The 16033-nt window shown below is 43.0% G+C and overlaps 1 protein-coding gene across 1 annotated transcript in view; it reads left to right on the top strand.

Annotated features, from left to right (window-relative positions):
• LOC140199700 (transmembrane protease serine 3-like) overlaps positions 1-1094 on the top strand; it is a 58105-nt gene extending 57011 nt beyond the window's left edge. Inside the window, 1 exon segment of the mRNA XM_072262180.1 lies at positions 774-1094. Coding sequence (XP_072118281.1) covers positions 774-1094 — 321 coding nt within the window.
• Positions 1095-16033: the final 14939 nt, after the last annotated feature.

Below are 16033 nucleotides of genomic sequence, written 5' to 3'. Positions count from 1 at the left end.
CAGAACTATATATTAAAGATTAGCTTTATTCTTAAAGGTTAAAGATTAGCTTTATCCTCCCGCACCAGCAGGCACAGGAAGAGCTTTTTCCCTGAGGCTGTGACACTGCTGAACCTCTCATCACAGCGCTAAGCAGTATTGCATCCGTACTGTACTGTCTCAGTACGTTTATATTAGTGTGCTGTAGCACATTTTTTATTCACAGTTATTTTGTAAATAACACTATTCTTTGCATTTCTGGTCAGATGCTAAATGCATTTCGTTGGCTTTGTATCTGTACTTGGCACAATGACAATAAAGTTGAATCTAATCTAACCTAATCTAATTAGACATGTACATCAGAACATCAAAACAGAGTGAAACGTGTTGTTTGCATCAACTACTGGTACTGTCCGAAGATGTGCTGGGGACAGCCCGCACGTGCTTCTTGCGCCAAAGCAGCATGCCCACAACTCACTGGCCCTAAACCGTGCCTCATCTGGAATGTAGGAGAGAACTGGGCAGAGGAAACCCACATGGGCACAGGGAGAAAGTACAATCTCCTTACTGTCAGTGGTGGATCTGAACCTGGGATGCTGGCACAGTAACAGTGTTACATTAACCTCTGTGCTACCCTGCCTCCTGTAGATGCAGCCTGACTTGCTGAGTTCCTCCAGCATTTTGTCTGTGTTGCTTTAGGTCACATGTGTTTAAGCCAATTGCCGGCTGTAACAGAGTTCCCGTTCCATGGATTTTCCTTTGACCTTGGAGATTTTCACTTGGATTTTACACAGGGAGACAGCGGGGGACCACTGGCCTGCAGCGAAGAGAATGGATGGCATTTAGTCGGCATCACAAGCTGGGGAGCGGGCTGCGCCAACCAGAACAAACCCGGGGTGTACGCGAGGGTCACTGAGTACCTGGACTGGATCCACGAGCAAATGGAGGTACTGCTGCCGCTGTACGCCAGCCTTGCATTGTCTTTGACGCCCTCTTTGCCCTTTGATAGAAGCCAGGAGGTGAGTGGGTGGAAATGCCAAGGAGAGGAGGTGTGGGTCAGGAAACTTGGATTTCCTGAATGCCTTGTGGAATTTTTAACTGCAGGGCCCCTTTAAGTGGGGATTTGGCCACCAGGACGTCTGGGGCTTTGTGGGACTGAAAGTTTTCACTGAGCCAAAATCCACTAGATGTATGACAAGAGTGGAAGGGTTATGGGTGAGGACTTCACAGCACTAATAACAGCCAGGTAGAGGAGCAGCTAGGATCTTATTAAATGACCAAAAAGATGCCAAATTATAAATGTTCTTATGACCTCCCTGTTTTTATATTTCTCATCTCAGCCATAGTGACAAGTTCTGCTTTTCAGATCGGGTTCGCCTGCTTCTTCACAAAGAACATAGGGCATAAATTCCTCTCCACCAACTCAACCTACAAGTTAACCTTAAGACTTTTGCACAGTACCATAAGAGTTTCTTAAATGTCTGTAACCCGTATCTAACTCTAATACCTCCCTGGCAGTGCATTCCAGACACCCACTGCTCTCTGTATAAAATTCCTACTTCTGACTTCTTCCCTTATATCCTCCAATCACCTAAAATTAAGTCCCAATGAAAGGTCTCAGCCTGAAACACCGAATGTTTACTCATTTCCATAGGTGCTGCCTGGCCTGCAGAGTTCCTCTAGCATTTTCTGTGTGCAACAACGACATTAGTGCAAGTTGAAGGAAGTATGTCTGAGGAAGAATGAGGGCTTTTCAGGTCATTTCAGGGACCTGATGGCAGAGGGGAAGAAGTTGTTTCTGGCACCAGCTTTATTCAACAGTATAAGCACAAGTGCCATACATAAATATTGTAGACACAGTACATGTTTACTGCTTTCTCTATTTTTGAAACAAAAGATTAATTCTTATATTCAGGGTTCCATGCATACAAAGCAGGTACTCTCCCATTGAGCCACGTCCCGGGATATCCACAATCTTATTACCACAGAGCTTTTCTCCCTATAGTTTTTTGCAAGAGTGTCCCTTCAGTCAAGACATGACACCACCAGAGATTCATGAACTTGACTTGGCTGAGGATCTCAGCACATTACTGTATCCGTTAGTGTAATACCATTATGTGACAGCCAATGCCCAGGTTCAATTCCTGTAAGGAGTTTGTACATTCTTCCTGTGACTGTGTAGGTTTCTTCCACATTTCCTCCCACATTCCAAACACGTATGGGTTAGGGTGAGTAAGTTGTGGGTATATTATATTGGTGCCGGAAACATGGTGATCCTTGCTGGCTTGAAGTGCCCCCAGCATTTCCTCAAACTCTGTTGGTTGTTAACATAGAGACACATTTCACTGTATGTTTTGATGTACATGTGATAAATAAAACTAATAAACCATATAAACCATATAACAATTACAGCACGGAAACAGGCCATCTCGGCCCTTCTAGTCTGTGCCGAACTCTTACTCTCACCCTAGTCCACCGACCTGCACTCAGCCCATAACCCTCCATTCCTTTCCTGTCCATATAGCTGTCCAATTTAACTTTAAATGACAACATCGAACCTGCCTCAACCACTTCTGCTGGAAGCTGGTTCCACACAGCTACCACTCTCTGAGTAAAGAAGTTCCCCCTCATATTACCCCTAAACTTTTGCCCTTTAACTCTCATGTTCTCTTGTTTGAATCTCCCCCACTCTCAACGGAAAAAGCCTATCCACGTCAACTCTATCTATCCCCCTCATAATTTTAAATACCTCTATCAAGTCCCCCCTCAACCTTCTACTCTCCAAAGAGTAAAGACCCAACTTGTTCAACCTTTCTCTGTAATTTAGGAGATGAATCTCTTTAATCTCCCTTTCTCCTGACCACTAAATCAGTTGCTGCCTTGAATTACTTTGTGTCCAGTGGGGGGTGGGAGAGGTGCTCCATTACACACATACAAGTCTGCTGCAGTCTTGACCAACTGCTTTAGCTGATTTTGAATTGTAGCCACTCACCAAGTGACAGTGAATTGCTGTCATATTTGTAACATGTACTGGCTAACATTTTTCAGAATCTCTCTGTGTCTCCTCAACAGATATCACACTCTCATACACCACACTCTCATACACACGGGATCAAATATAAGATCCTGTGCCTTCAATAATTTTGAATTTGCTTGTCAATTAAGGCACAAACAGCATTATGCAATGCAAGGCTAGAAATATTGAAGTCACAGGTGAGACTGGCCCTTCTATGAGACAATATATCTGCTGACCTATGATTCTTAGTTCCACGTTGGCAGTCCCTACAATTAGTGAACATTTAGGACTGAAATGTTCTGGTAATCTTCATGAAGCTAAACACCTTTCCTCTTTCTGTGCTGAGTAAAGATTTATTGGTGCACTAGAAGTTTTGGAGCACGCTTTGCAGAAAATAGAACATTACAGAATAGTACAAACCCTTCAATTCACAATGTTGTGCTAACCTTTTAACCTACTGAAAGATCAGTCTAACCGTCCCTTCCTGCATCATTATCATCAGCTTTATTATGTGCCATGCTGTATGATGTGAGTGACCTTGGTCTTATCCATGACCATGATTGCTGTTCTGCAGAAGTGGTTTGCCATTGCCTTCTTCTGGGCAGTTTCTTTACAAGACGGGTGACCCCAGGCATTACCAATACTCTTCAGAAATTGTCTGCCTGGTGTCAGAGGTCACATAACCAGGACTTGTGATATGCACCAGCTGCTCATATGACCATCCACCACCTGCTCCACTGGCTTCACGTGACCCTGAGTTATTAAAATCAGGTGCTACACCTTGCCCAAGGGTAACCTAAAAGCTAGCAGAGGGAAGGCGCATCTTACACCTCCTTTGGTAGAAACATATCTCCACCCTGCCACCCACCTCCAACATAGCCCTCCAGTTTTCTATCTTCCATCTACCTATCTAAGAGTTTCTTAAATATCCCTAATGTATCTGCCTCTACCACCACCTCTGGCAGTGTGTTCTATGTACTCACCACTCTCTGTGTAAAAACCTTACCTTTGACATCCACCTATACTTTCCTCTAATCGCCTTAAAATTATGACCTTTGATATTAGCCATTTCTAACCCAGGAAAAGTTCCTTGGGTGTTATTCAATCTGTGCATCTTATCATCGTGTGTACCTTTATCAATGTAGTTAATCATGATTTTAATTTACTTTTATTTTACAGGAGGAGGAGTCAAGGAAGAATCACATGACAGAAGACAATAAGAATAAAATATTTTAATAAAATCTTGCCTAAGTTTTATTCCTAATGATAAAATGAGTCATGTCTCAGTATAAATATTTCATTTTAGTCTCTCTACATGCTTCTCGCTGGAGAAAGGGTGTGAATTAGCTATCTGTTCACATGCTGTCAGCCAGCCAGCCTGACGTTCAGTACACTTCTACAGCGAGAATCTGACGCACAAAATTTTAGAGGAACTCAGCAGGTCAGGTAACATCAGTGAAGAGGAATAAAGAGTCGACATTTTGGGCTGAGACCCTTCATCAGTACTGTAAAGGAAGGGGGAAGAGACCAGAATAAAGTGGGGGGAGGGCAAGGAGTTCAAGCTATAAGGTGATAGGCGAAGCCCGGTGAGGGGGGAGGTAGATGGGTAGGGAAGGGGGTTTTTGAGAATCATCCCTATTCCAGTCAGTGGTCCTTGAAGGTGGAAGGATGTTATGGTCTGGAGTCTGGAGGCTTGTTGTCTTGGGGTTAAAATACTGTGTATGTGCATGGGTAAGAGGCAGGATCAAAAAAAGGTTCAAAGATTCATTTTATTGTCAAAGTCTGCATGCACACTTTGTCGGCTGGTGGTGTAGTGGCATCAGCACTGGACTTCAAGGCAGATGGTCGTGAGTTCAAACCCAGCTGGGTCCCAACCTGGGCAGCAGCAGTATCTGCGTGGAAGAAAGGCCTGTCAGTCTACTTCCGGATCTTGCCATGAAAACTCTATGGACCATGAGGTAACAAAGAGTTGGACTCGACTGAACAACAAATGCATGCACAATACAACTCTGCTATTCATGTTCTCCAGACAACCATTAAATAGAGAAAGACTATGCGTGTTGATGAAAGAACTCATCAACTCCCCCTCCCAAATGGCACGAAGAGAAAAGAAACAAAACTCGCAGACCCCAAAATCACCGGAGCAAAAAAAACCAGCCACATTAATAATCAACACCTACAGGTAACAATCCTCGACCCCCTCACTTGTATCAAAGCCCCAATCTCATTCTCACTCACACACACACACACACACACACAATTAATAGGTCACCCACCTACCAATCATCTACAAGAAAGAAAACACTGAAAACCTGAAGGAAACCAATCAGGGCTTGTGTTGCTGTTGTTATTTTGTTGACTCTGCTCTCCATTGTTCCGCTGAGCATCGTGGGCATGTTATGTTGGCGTTGGAATATGTGGCAACATTTGCAGACTGCTCCCAGCACACCCTTGGGTGTGTTGGTTGTTCAAAGTAAATTTATTATCGAACTACATATATGTCACCATATACAGTACAACCCTGAGATTCATTTCCTTGCAGGAATACTCAATAACTCTATCGACTAATAACCGTAACAGAATCAATGAAAGACTGCATCAACCAGAATGCGGAAGACAACTGCGCAAGTATAAAAAGAAAGAAATAATATTAATAATATATAAATAAGCAATAAATATTAAGAATACATTCTGACGAGTCCTTGAAGGTAAGTCCATTGGTTGTGGGAACAACATATTTCACTGCATGTTTCAATCTACATGTGGCAAGTGAATTTGAAACTTGGGCTCTCACATTTTGAGCAAACACAAGAGATTCTGCAACTGCTGGAAATTGTTCTTATTTATTTAATTGGACGTATAGTGCCGGACAGGCCCTTCCAGCTCATCAAGCTGCAACAAGCCAACAACCCACTAACTTAACCCTTGCCTAATCACAGGACAATTTACAATGACCAATTAACCCCTCAATGACAAGCCATTCAATACAGGAATCATTTTCATGAACCTCCTTTGAACTTCAGCACATCCTTTCTTAGATAAGGGTCCCAAACTGCTCACAGTATTCCAAGTGATCCTCACCAAGTCTCAACATTACATCATTGCTTTTATATTCTAGTCCTGTTGAAATGAATGTTAAATTGCATTTGCCTTTCCCGCCACGACTCAACTTGCAAAGTTACTTTTACGGAATTCTGCACAAGGACACCCAAGTTCCCTTGCACCCCAGATTTTTGAGTTTTCTCCCCATTTAGAGAATAGCCTTTTAATCTGCTCTAAGATCTAACTATCCCTTCCCACCAAGTTTTCTATCGCACATCTGAGTATCTAAGAGTCTCTTCAATGTCGCTAATCTACCTACCTCTACCACCATGGCAGTGCATCCAAGTGATTCTTGAATTCAATCCCCCAACTAATGAAGGCCAACTCAAATTGTGCTTTCTTAACAACTCTGTCAGCTTCAGCAGCAACTTTGAGGGGCCTATGGAGGTGGTCCCCAAAATCACTCTGTTTAATGTTCTATAGGTCCATTCTATGGCCATTTCCATGTGTCTTATTAAAAGTAAGGATGTAAATTTGTAATATTGAATTATTTTAAAATCTGCAGTGCTGCTGTCAATATAGAACAGAATATGAGGAAGTACTCTGTAGGTCAGGCAGCATCTGTGGAAAGGGAAACAGAGGCAAGGTTTCACATCAAAGATGTTTCATAAGAATAATCGATTTGAAATGAATGTAAAGATGCTGCCTGACTAGTTAAGTATTTTCTCAGTATTTTTAATCTCCATCATCTGCAGTATTTTGATTTTCACACTAAATAAAAATTGCTTAAGTTTGCGTTCTCCAAATCTGGTGGTCCACAGTACAACAGGGGAACATTTAGACAATCAAAAGCAACGTTGCACTTCACTCTTTCTCCATCTGTTCAAGTTCAAATATATTGTCATCTGCCTGCACATATATATAACCAAACAAAACAACATTCCTCCAGACCACAGTGCATCAGCAAAACATATATCATACACAGCACATAGAACAAACTATTATCACAGATAAATAAATATAATTTAAATACACATAGTGCACATCACAGGTAAACAGTAAACAACTTGCTGTCCTAGTGATGAGAACTCTGTGGTGGCAGGGTATTCATTGGTCTCACAGCCTGAGGGAAGGAGCTGTTTCCCAGTCTGACAGTCCTAGTCTTGATGACCTCCTTCTTGACGGTAGTAGGTCAAAGAGATTGTGGTGCTTCAAAAATGCTTCGGGCCCTTTGTCTACAATGTTCCTGGTAAATGGGGGAGTGGAAGACCCAGGTGATCCACCTGGAGGTTTTTACTATGATCTGCAGTGTCTTGTGATCCAATGACCATAAGACCATAAGGTATAGGAGCAGAAGTAGGCCATTTGGCCCATCAAGTCTGCTCCACCGTTCAATCATGGGCTGATCCAATTCTTCCAGTCATCCCCACTCCCCTGCTTTCACCCCATACTATTTGATGCCCTGGCTAATCAAGAACCTATCTATCTCTACCTTAAATACACCCAATGACTTGGCCCCCACAGCTGCTCGGGGCAACAAATTCCACAGATTTACCACCTTCTGACTAAAGTAACTTCCCCGCATCTCAGTTCTAAAAGACGTCCTTCAATTCTGAAGTCGTGTCCTCTTGTCCTAGAATCCCCTACCATGGGAAATGACTTTGCCATATCTAATCTGTTCATGCCTTTTAACATTCGGAACGTTTCTATGAAATCCCCCCTCATTCTCCTGAACTCTAGGGAATACAGCCTAAGAGCTGCCAGATGTTCCTCATACCTGGAATCATATTTGTGAATCTTTCCTGAACCCTCTCCAATGTCAGTATATCCTTTCTAAAATAAGGAGCTCAAAACTGCCCACAATACTCCAAGTGTGGTCTCATGAGTGCCTTATAAAGCCACAACATCACATCCCTACTCTTATATTCTATACCTCTAGAAATGAATGCCAACATTACACTCGCCTTCTTTACAACCAACTCAACCTGGAGGTTAACCTTTAGGGTATCTTGCATAAGGACTCCCAAGTCCCTTTGCTTCTCTGCATTTTGAATTCTCTCCCCTTCTAAATAATAATTTGCCTGTTTATTTCTTGCACCAAAGTGCATGACCATACACTTTCCAACATTGTATTTCATTTGCTACTTCTTTTCCCATTCCCCTAAACTATCTAAGTCTCTCTGCAGGCTCTCTGGTTCCTCAACACTACCCACTCCTCCACCTATCTTTGTATCATCGGCAAACTTAGCCACAAATCTGTTGATACCACAGTCCAAATCATTGACATACATCATAAAAAGCAGCAGTCCCATACTGACCCCTGTGGAACTCCACTGGTAACTGGCAGCCAACCAGAATAGGCTCCCTTTATTCCCACTCTGTTTTCTGCCAACCAGCCAATGCTTCACCCATGCTAGGAACTTCCCTGTAATTCTATGGGTTCTCATCTTGCTAAGCAGCTTCTGTGTGGCACCTTGTCAAAGGCCTTCTGAAAATCCAAGTACACCACGTCTACTGCATCTCCTTTGTCTACCCTGCTTGTAATTTCCTCAAAGGATTGCAGTAGGTTTGTTAGGCAGGACTTTCCTTTCAGGAAACCATGCTGGCTTTGGCCTATCTTGTCATGTGCCTTCAAGGTACTCCACAATCTCATCCCTAACAATCGATTCCAACATCTTCCCAACCACTCATGTCAGGCTAACAGGTCTATAGTTTCCTTTCTGCTGCCTCCCAACCTTCTTAAATAGCGGAGTAACATTTGCAATTTTCCAGTCATCCAGCACAATGCCCGAATCTATCGATTCTTAAAAGATCATCGTTAATGCTTCTGCAATCTCTCCAGTGACTTACTTCAGAACCCGAGGGTGCATTCCATCAGGTCCAGGAGATTTATCAACCCTCAGACCATTAAGCTTCCTGAGCACCTTCTCAGTCGCAATTTTCACTGCACAAACTTCACTTCCCTGACACTCTTGAATGTCCGATATACTGCAGACATCTTCCACTGTGAAGACTGATGCAAAATACACATTCAATTCCTCTGCCAGCTCTGCATTTCTCATTACAATATCTCCAGTATGATTTTGTATTGGTCCTATATCTACCCTCAACTCTCTTTTACCCTTTATATACTTAAAAAAGCTTTTAGTATCTTCTTTGATATTAGCCACCAACTTCCTCTCATAATTCATCTTTTTCTTCTGAATGACCTACTTAGTTTCCTTCTGCAAGTTTTTAAAAGCTCCCCAATCCTCTGTCTTCCCACTAGCTCTCGCTTCCTTGTACACCCTCTCTTTTAATTCTACTTTGGCTCTGACTTCACTTGTCAGCCATGGTAGTGTCCTTCTTCCCTTTGAAAATTTCTTCTTATTTGGAATATATCTGTCTTGCACTTCCCTCATTTTTTGCAGAAACTCTGCTCTGAAAGACTGCTCTGCTGTCTTTCTTGCAAATGTCCCTTTCCAGTCAACTTCAGCCAGTTTCCCTCTCATGCCATTGTAATTTCCCTTATTCCACTGAAATACCGACACATTGGATTTTATTTTTTCCCTCTCAAATTTCAATGTGAACTCGACCATATTGTGATCACTGTTCCCTAAGGGTTCCTTAACCTTAACCTCTCTTATCACCTCCGGATCATTGCACATCACCCAGTCCACCACAACCGATCCCCTAGTGGTCTCAACACCAAGCTGCTCTAAAAAGCCATCCCTTAGACATCTACAAATGGCTTGCTAAAAGGAGACCACTGAGGGACACTTCAGTTTCGCACTTGGCTTTGAGTGGACAGACCCTCTTCAAACCATGCAAGTTTGTAAGGGACAAATTGTGTCATAGCTTAAGCAAGGTCCTTCACTCAGTGAGTTTGTTTCAATGAGGAATCAGGAGATGATTATACTTATATCTGAATAAAAGGCTACTGCAGTCCTGGGAGATCAGGCAATCATCGGCTGGTGCAAGGATTGATACTGAAGATCAATGGCCGAACAGAAGTCCAACAGCAGAAGCCTGGAGGCTGGAGGCTGGAGGCCTGGGGTTGTGGGACTGTCTGTGTGTGTGGGAATGAGGAAAGGGCTTAGTTTGCTGTTGTTATTTTGTTGCTTGTTGTGTTCTGCAAGAATTGCGGGCTGCTATGTTGGCGATAGAATGAATGGCGACACTGGCGGGCTGTCCCCAGCAGTTCCATAACTGGGTGTTAAATCAGGTGATGCATTTCACTGTATGTTTCCATGTTCGTGTGATAACTGAATCTGAATCTGAAAATTCATAAGGGCCAGATCATGTCATTGCTCAGCAATGCCTTTCGTTCAGTCAGTCCACTTCATCAAGGAATCAGATGATTACATTTATTTCTGGAAGGAGGGATTCTGCAATGTTGTGAGTTCAGACAGTAATGAATGACAATGAGGGATGAGAAAAGAACACATAATTGGAGCTCTCATTCATTCCCACATCACATAGCAGTGAAGTTATGAGAATGGATTTAATACACTCCACTGCTGTCATTACCACTTGAAAATGAAGTTTTCCAGATGACCTCTGACAAGCTGGTTTTCAAACAAAGAGCAAAGGAGAAGCATCTATCTGATGCTTTTGAGGATGCTGCCCCCTTTTAGCGCTCACTGCTTTAATTTAGGGCATTAGGCTCTATGGAGGGAAATAAACAGTCGACTTTTCAGCCAGTCCGCAGTGCGTGGGGTCCTTGGCTGCTTGATCGAGGTAGCAGGAAGCGTAGGACAGTACAGCATAGGAACAGGCCCTCCAGTCCACAATGTTGTCCCAAACCAAATAAATTAGTATTCAAATGGCCAACTAAACTAATCCCCCCTGCATACACAACATCCATAATCTTCTATTTCCCTCACATTCATCTGTCTACCTAAATGTCTCATAAAAGTCTCCAATATATCTGCCTCTACCACCACCCCAGGCAGCACATTCCAGGCACCCACCACTCTCTGAGTAAAAAAACTTGCCCCTCACATCTGCTTTGAAATTACCCCCCCTCTCATTTTAGCTGCATGTCCTTTGGTATTAGATAATTCGACTATCTGTCTACTCTATCTCTGCCTCTCACATTTGTATACACCTCTATCAGATCTCCCCTCAACCTCTCCAGAGAAAACAACCCAAGTCTGGCAACATCTTGCTATAGGACATGCTCTCTACTCCAGACAGCATCCTGGTAAACCTCTTCTGCACCCTCACCAAAGCCTCGACATCCTTCCTATAACGGGGCGACCAGAATTGTATGGGATACTCCAGAAGTGGCCTAACCAGAGTAGGTGTGAGAGGGAAATAAGAATGTGGAATAGTGAAGGATTTCACAGTATGTTTTGATGTATTTGTGACAAGTAAGCTAATCTTCATCTTTATCTTTATAAAATATCTGGGAGTAAGTTTACGTAGAGTGAACGGAATAAATTTTCCATTGTGGTGTCAACCAAATGAGAAATAGAGGGGAGATCTGGTGGAGATTTATAAGATTATGATAGGCATTGACAGAGTGGATAGAGAGTATCTGTTTCCCAGGCTTGAAATGTCTAATATCAGAGGGTATGCATGGAACGTTCAAAGGGGATGTGAGGCATAAGTTTTTTACTCAAAGAGTCATGGATTCCTTGATTGCGCTACCTGGTATGGTGATAGAGGCGAATATATTAGAGGTTTATAAGAGACGTTTGGATAGGCACATGCATGTAAGGAAGATGGAGAAATATGAACATGGTGTAAGCAGGAGGAATCAGTGTTGGGTGTTTTTGATTTGTTTTTTAGCTGGTTTGGCACAACATTGTGGGCTGAATGTTCCTGTGCTGTACTATTCTATGTTCTATAACAAATATAGGACTAATTGATAACTGAGATATAAGAGCAGTTATGACTAGTACAAGCAGAACCACATTTCCTTTCTATATGATATTTGGGCATGGATTTACAGATAATACCATCAGTATTGTGTTTTTTGTGTATCTCATTTACACCTGAGCACCTGCTCAGTAATACAAATATCAAAGTTGGCCAATCGCGAGACTGCAGCTCAAGAGGTTCAGTTGTTCTTCAGACTAAATATCAGAACGGGGAAGAAATGTGATCTAAGTGACTTTGACAGTGGAATAATTTTTGGTTTGAGTATCTCGAAACTGCTGATCTCTTGGCATTTTCACACAAAACGTTCTCTAGAGTTTACAGAGAATGGTGCAAAAAAATAACAAAAAACATCCAGCGAGCGGCAGTTTTGTGGGCAAAAATGCCTGGTTATTGAGAGGGATCAGCGGAGAATGGCTAGACTGGTTCAAGCTGACAGGAAGGTGCTGTGCAGACATGGCTCTGTTAATGCACAGAATGTCAAACCTTGCAGTGGATGGGCTACTGCAGCAGAAGACCATAAACGTACACTCAGTGGCCACTTTATTAAGTACCTTCTGTTTGGGAGGATCATGTGAAAAATAATGAATTTTAGGAGCCTGTTTGATTTATTTAATTTATACTACTTATTAAACTGATGTGTCTCATTGGAAGTGGTTTTGCTTTCATCAGGTACTTGTGTGGAAACCTTCACCTTTGGAAATGTGCTCATTATCTAACGGTTCACAATTCTTTCCCCCAGATTTGTGTTGCTTCACTCTCTCTTCAGCTTTGTCCAATGGAAAGTTGTCATGGTAACAAAGCATTCTGGCAAACAATTATACACTGACAATATCACCCACTAACTCACTGAGTTCAAAGCACCTTATTGTTATATTAGAGCAGCTCACATGGACAAGAAATAGGAGGAGGATTAGGTCCTGCAGTTTCTCATTCCTGGTTTGCCTCTCAATTGCTGATCTGATAGATGGCCTTGGCTGCATTTCTCAAAGATTCAAGGTACTTTTATCATCAAAGTGTGTATGCAGTCTACAACTCTGAGATTCGTCTTCCCACAGACAGCCATGAAACAAAGAAACACCGTGGAACCTGTTCAAATAAAACATCAAACACCCAACACACAAAAAAAACAAATTGCACAAACGGCAAAGCATGAGCGAAAATAAACAGAATAGAAGACATCAAACGACAGTCATTGAAAGAGTCTAGGAATGCTCAGTTTACATCAGCTCAATTCAATTTAGCACTGTGTCCTTGGTTGACTGCAAGCTGCAGAGCCATTCTGCCCATCAAAATCACACAAAATAGCAATTAAAAAAGGAGTAACCAGAAACCAGAGACACATATAACATGAACTACTGAGTCCAATCCACAAACTGCATCAATTAAACCTTATCCAAGACCCAAGAGACTAGCCCCATCCTCCAGCAGCATCAAGCGAGTGGGGGAGAGAGAGACTGATCAGAAGCAGGGACCTTCCTCCACTGAGCTCCTGCTTGCATTCCACTCTCATCGTCATTAATTTCAATCTTACTCAATGCTTTAATCAACATTGGCGAGAAATGGGCCTGGGCCTTGTCTCCAGGACGCACACTCTGCTCCAAAACTCACTAAACTCCTTCGGTGACAGCAAGGTGCCAGATCGCTCAACTGGCCCAAAAGCTCACCACCAGAATGTAAATCACAGGCTCTAATTGCACTTGGTTTAGTAGTAGAATCACAATTGAAAGAAGAAGAAGTAAAGTAAGTAGTTTTGTCAACTGTCTGCAGGATGTTGCATTGTTCACTGGTGCCATCTTCCACCTTCATCTATCTCTATCCATTCATCATGTTCCCAGATTCTCCATAACACCCTTGTAGAGTTGATCATCCAGTTTTTGATGGCTCCCTTAGTACAGCTTTATCCAAATTTGAACACAGGAGATTCTGCAGATGCTGGAAATCTTTGGTAACACACACAAGATGCTGGCGGAACTCAGCAGGTCAGGTGGCATTTACAGAGGGGAATAAGCACTCAATATTTCAGGCTGGGCCTGTTCATCAGGAATGGCTAGGAAGGGGACAGAAACCAGATTAAGGCGGTGGGTGGAGAGTGGAAGGAGAACAAGCTGGCAGGTGCCAGTTAAGTCCAAGTACGTGAGAAACTGGGAGGGCGGATGAGGCAGGAGGAATGATGTGAGGTTTGGAATCCTGTCCTTTTTGAGAGTCCCAGCATGAAACGTTGAATGTCTATTTCCCTCCATAGATCTGCCTGAGCTGATGAGTTCCTCCAGCATTTGAGGAGTATTTATCAAAATTTGTTTTGGCTGCGTTTGGAGCATTGAGTGGAGTTCTAATTACTCCATAACAATATAGATGTGAAGGCTTTGGAAATAATCCCAAAGAGGTTCTCAAGGATGTTGTCTGGTTGAAAGAGGAGAGGTTTGACAAACCTGGGTTGTTTTCTCTGGAGCAGCGGAAGCGGAAGGGAGATCAGAGAAAGGTTTATAAAATTATGAATAAACAGCCAGAGTCTTTTTCCCAGAGTACAAACGCCAAAGTCTAGAGGACATAGTTTTAAGGTGTAGGTGGAGAAATTTAAAGGAGGTATCATATAGTCATAGAACAGTACAGCACAGAAACAGCCCCTTTCAGCCCATCTAATTAGTGCCGAGCCATTTAAACTGCCTACTCTCATCAATCTGTAGTGCATATGGATTTCAGTAAGGCATTTGATAAGGTTCCCCATGCAAGGCTCATTCAGAAAGTAATGAGGCATTGGATCCAAGGAGACCTTGCTTTGTGGATCCAGAATCGGTTTGCCCACAGAAGGCAAAGGGTGGTTGTGGATGTTTTGTACTCTGCATGGAGGATGGTTACCAGTGGTGTTCCACAGGGATCTGTTCTGTGACCCCTCCTCTTTGCGATTTTTATAAATGGCTAGAATGAGGAAGTGGAAGGTGGGTTAGTAAGATTGCTGATGATACAAAAGTTGGAAGTGTTGTGGATAGTCTGGAGGGTTCTCAGAGGTCACAGTGGGACATCGATAGCATGCAGAACTGGGCTGAGAAGTCAGATGGAGTTCAACCCAGATAAATGTGAGGTGGTTCAATTCAATAAGTCAAATTTGAAGACAGAAGATAATATTAATGGTAAGACTCTTGGCAGTGTGGATGATCAGTGAGATCTTGAGGTCCACGTCAATAGGACACTCAAAGCTGCTGTGTAGGTTGACAGTGTTGTTTAGTAAGTGTATGGTGTGTTGGCTTTCATCAACTATGGGACTGAGTAATGTTATAGATATATAAGACCTTAGTTAAACCCCACTTGGAGTACTGCGTTGTTCTGGTCACCTCACTACCGGAATGATGTGGATACTATAGAGAGTGTGCAGAGGATTTGGAGAGCATGCCTTATGAAAACTTGGCCTTTTCTCCTTGGATTAACAGAGGATGAGAGGTGACCTGATAGAGGTGTATAAGATGATGAGAGGCATTGGTCAATCATGTGGAATGCCAGAAGCTTCTTCCCAGGCTGAAATAGCTAACGGGGGGGGGGGGGGGGGCATAGCTTTAAGGTGCTTGGAAGTATGTACAGGGGGGATGTCAAGGGGTAAGTTTTTCACACAGAGTGTAGTGGGTGTGTGGAATGCACTGCCAACGATGGTGGTGGAGGTGGATACTTTTTATAGGCATCCATTAGTCTCATGAGAACATGGATTTGCGCCTTGGAAGGTTTCCAGGGTGGAGGCCTGGGCAAGGTTGTATGGAAGACCAGCAGTTGCCCATGCTTCAAGTCTCCCCTCTCCACGCCACCGATGTTGTCTGCGGGAAGGGCATTAGGACCCATACAGCTTGGCACCGGTGTCGTCGCAGAGCAATGTGTGGTTAAGTGACTTGCTCAAGGACACGCACGCTGCCTCAGCCAAGGCTCGAACTAGCGACCTACAAATCACTAGATGAATGCCTTAACCTTAACCTTAACCACTTAGCCTTAAGGTTAACCTTAACAACACCTTAACCACTTGGCCACGTGGATACAATATGGTCTTTTCAGAGCCTCTTAGATAGCTGCATGGAGCTCAGAAAAACAGAAGGCCATGCGGTAGGGAAATTCTAGGCAGCTTCTAGAGTAGATTACATAGTTGGCACA

Source organism: Mobula birostris, chromosome 6, assembly GCF_030028105.1.
Source record: "Mobula birostris isolate sMobBir1 chromosome 6, sMobBir1.hap1, whole genome shotgun sequence".
Taxonomy (NCBI): Eukaryota; Metazoa; Chordata; class Chondrichthyes; order Myliobatiformes; family Myliobatidae; genus Mobula; species Mobula birostris.
Note: the sequence above shows the minus strand (reverse complement) of the source record. Positions and strands in the feature narration are given on the sequence as shown.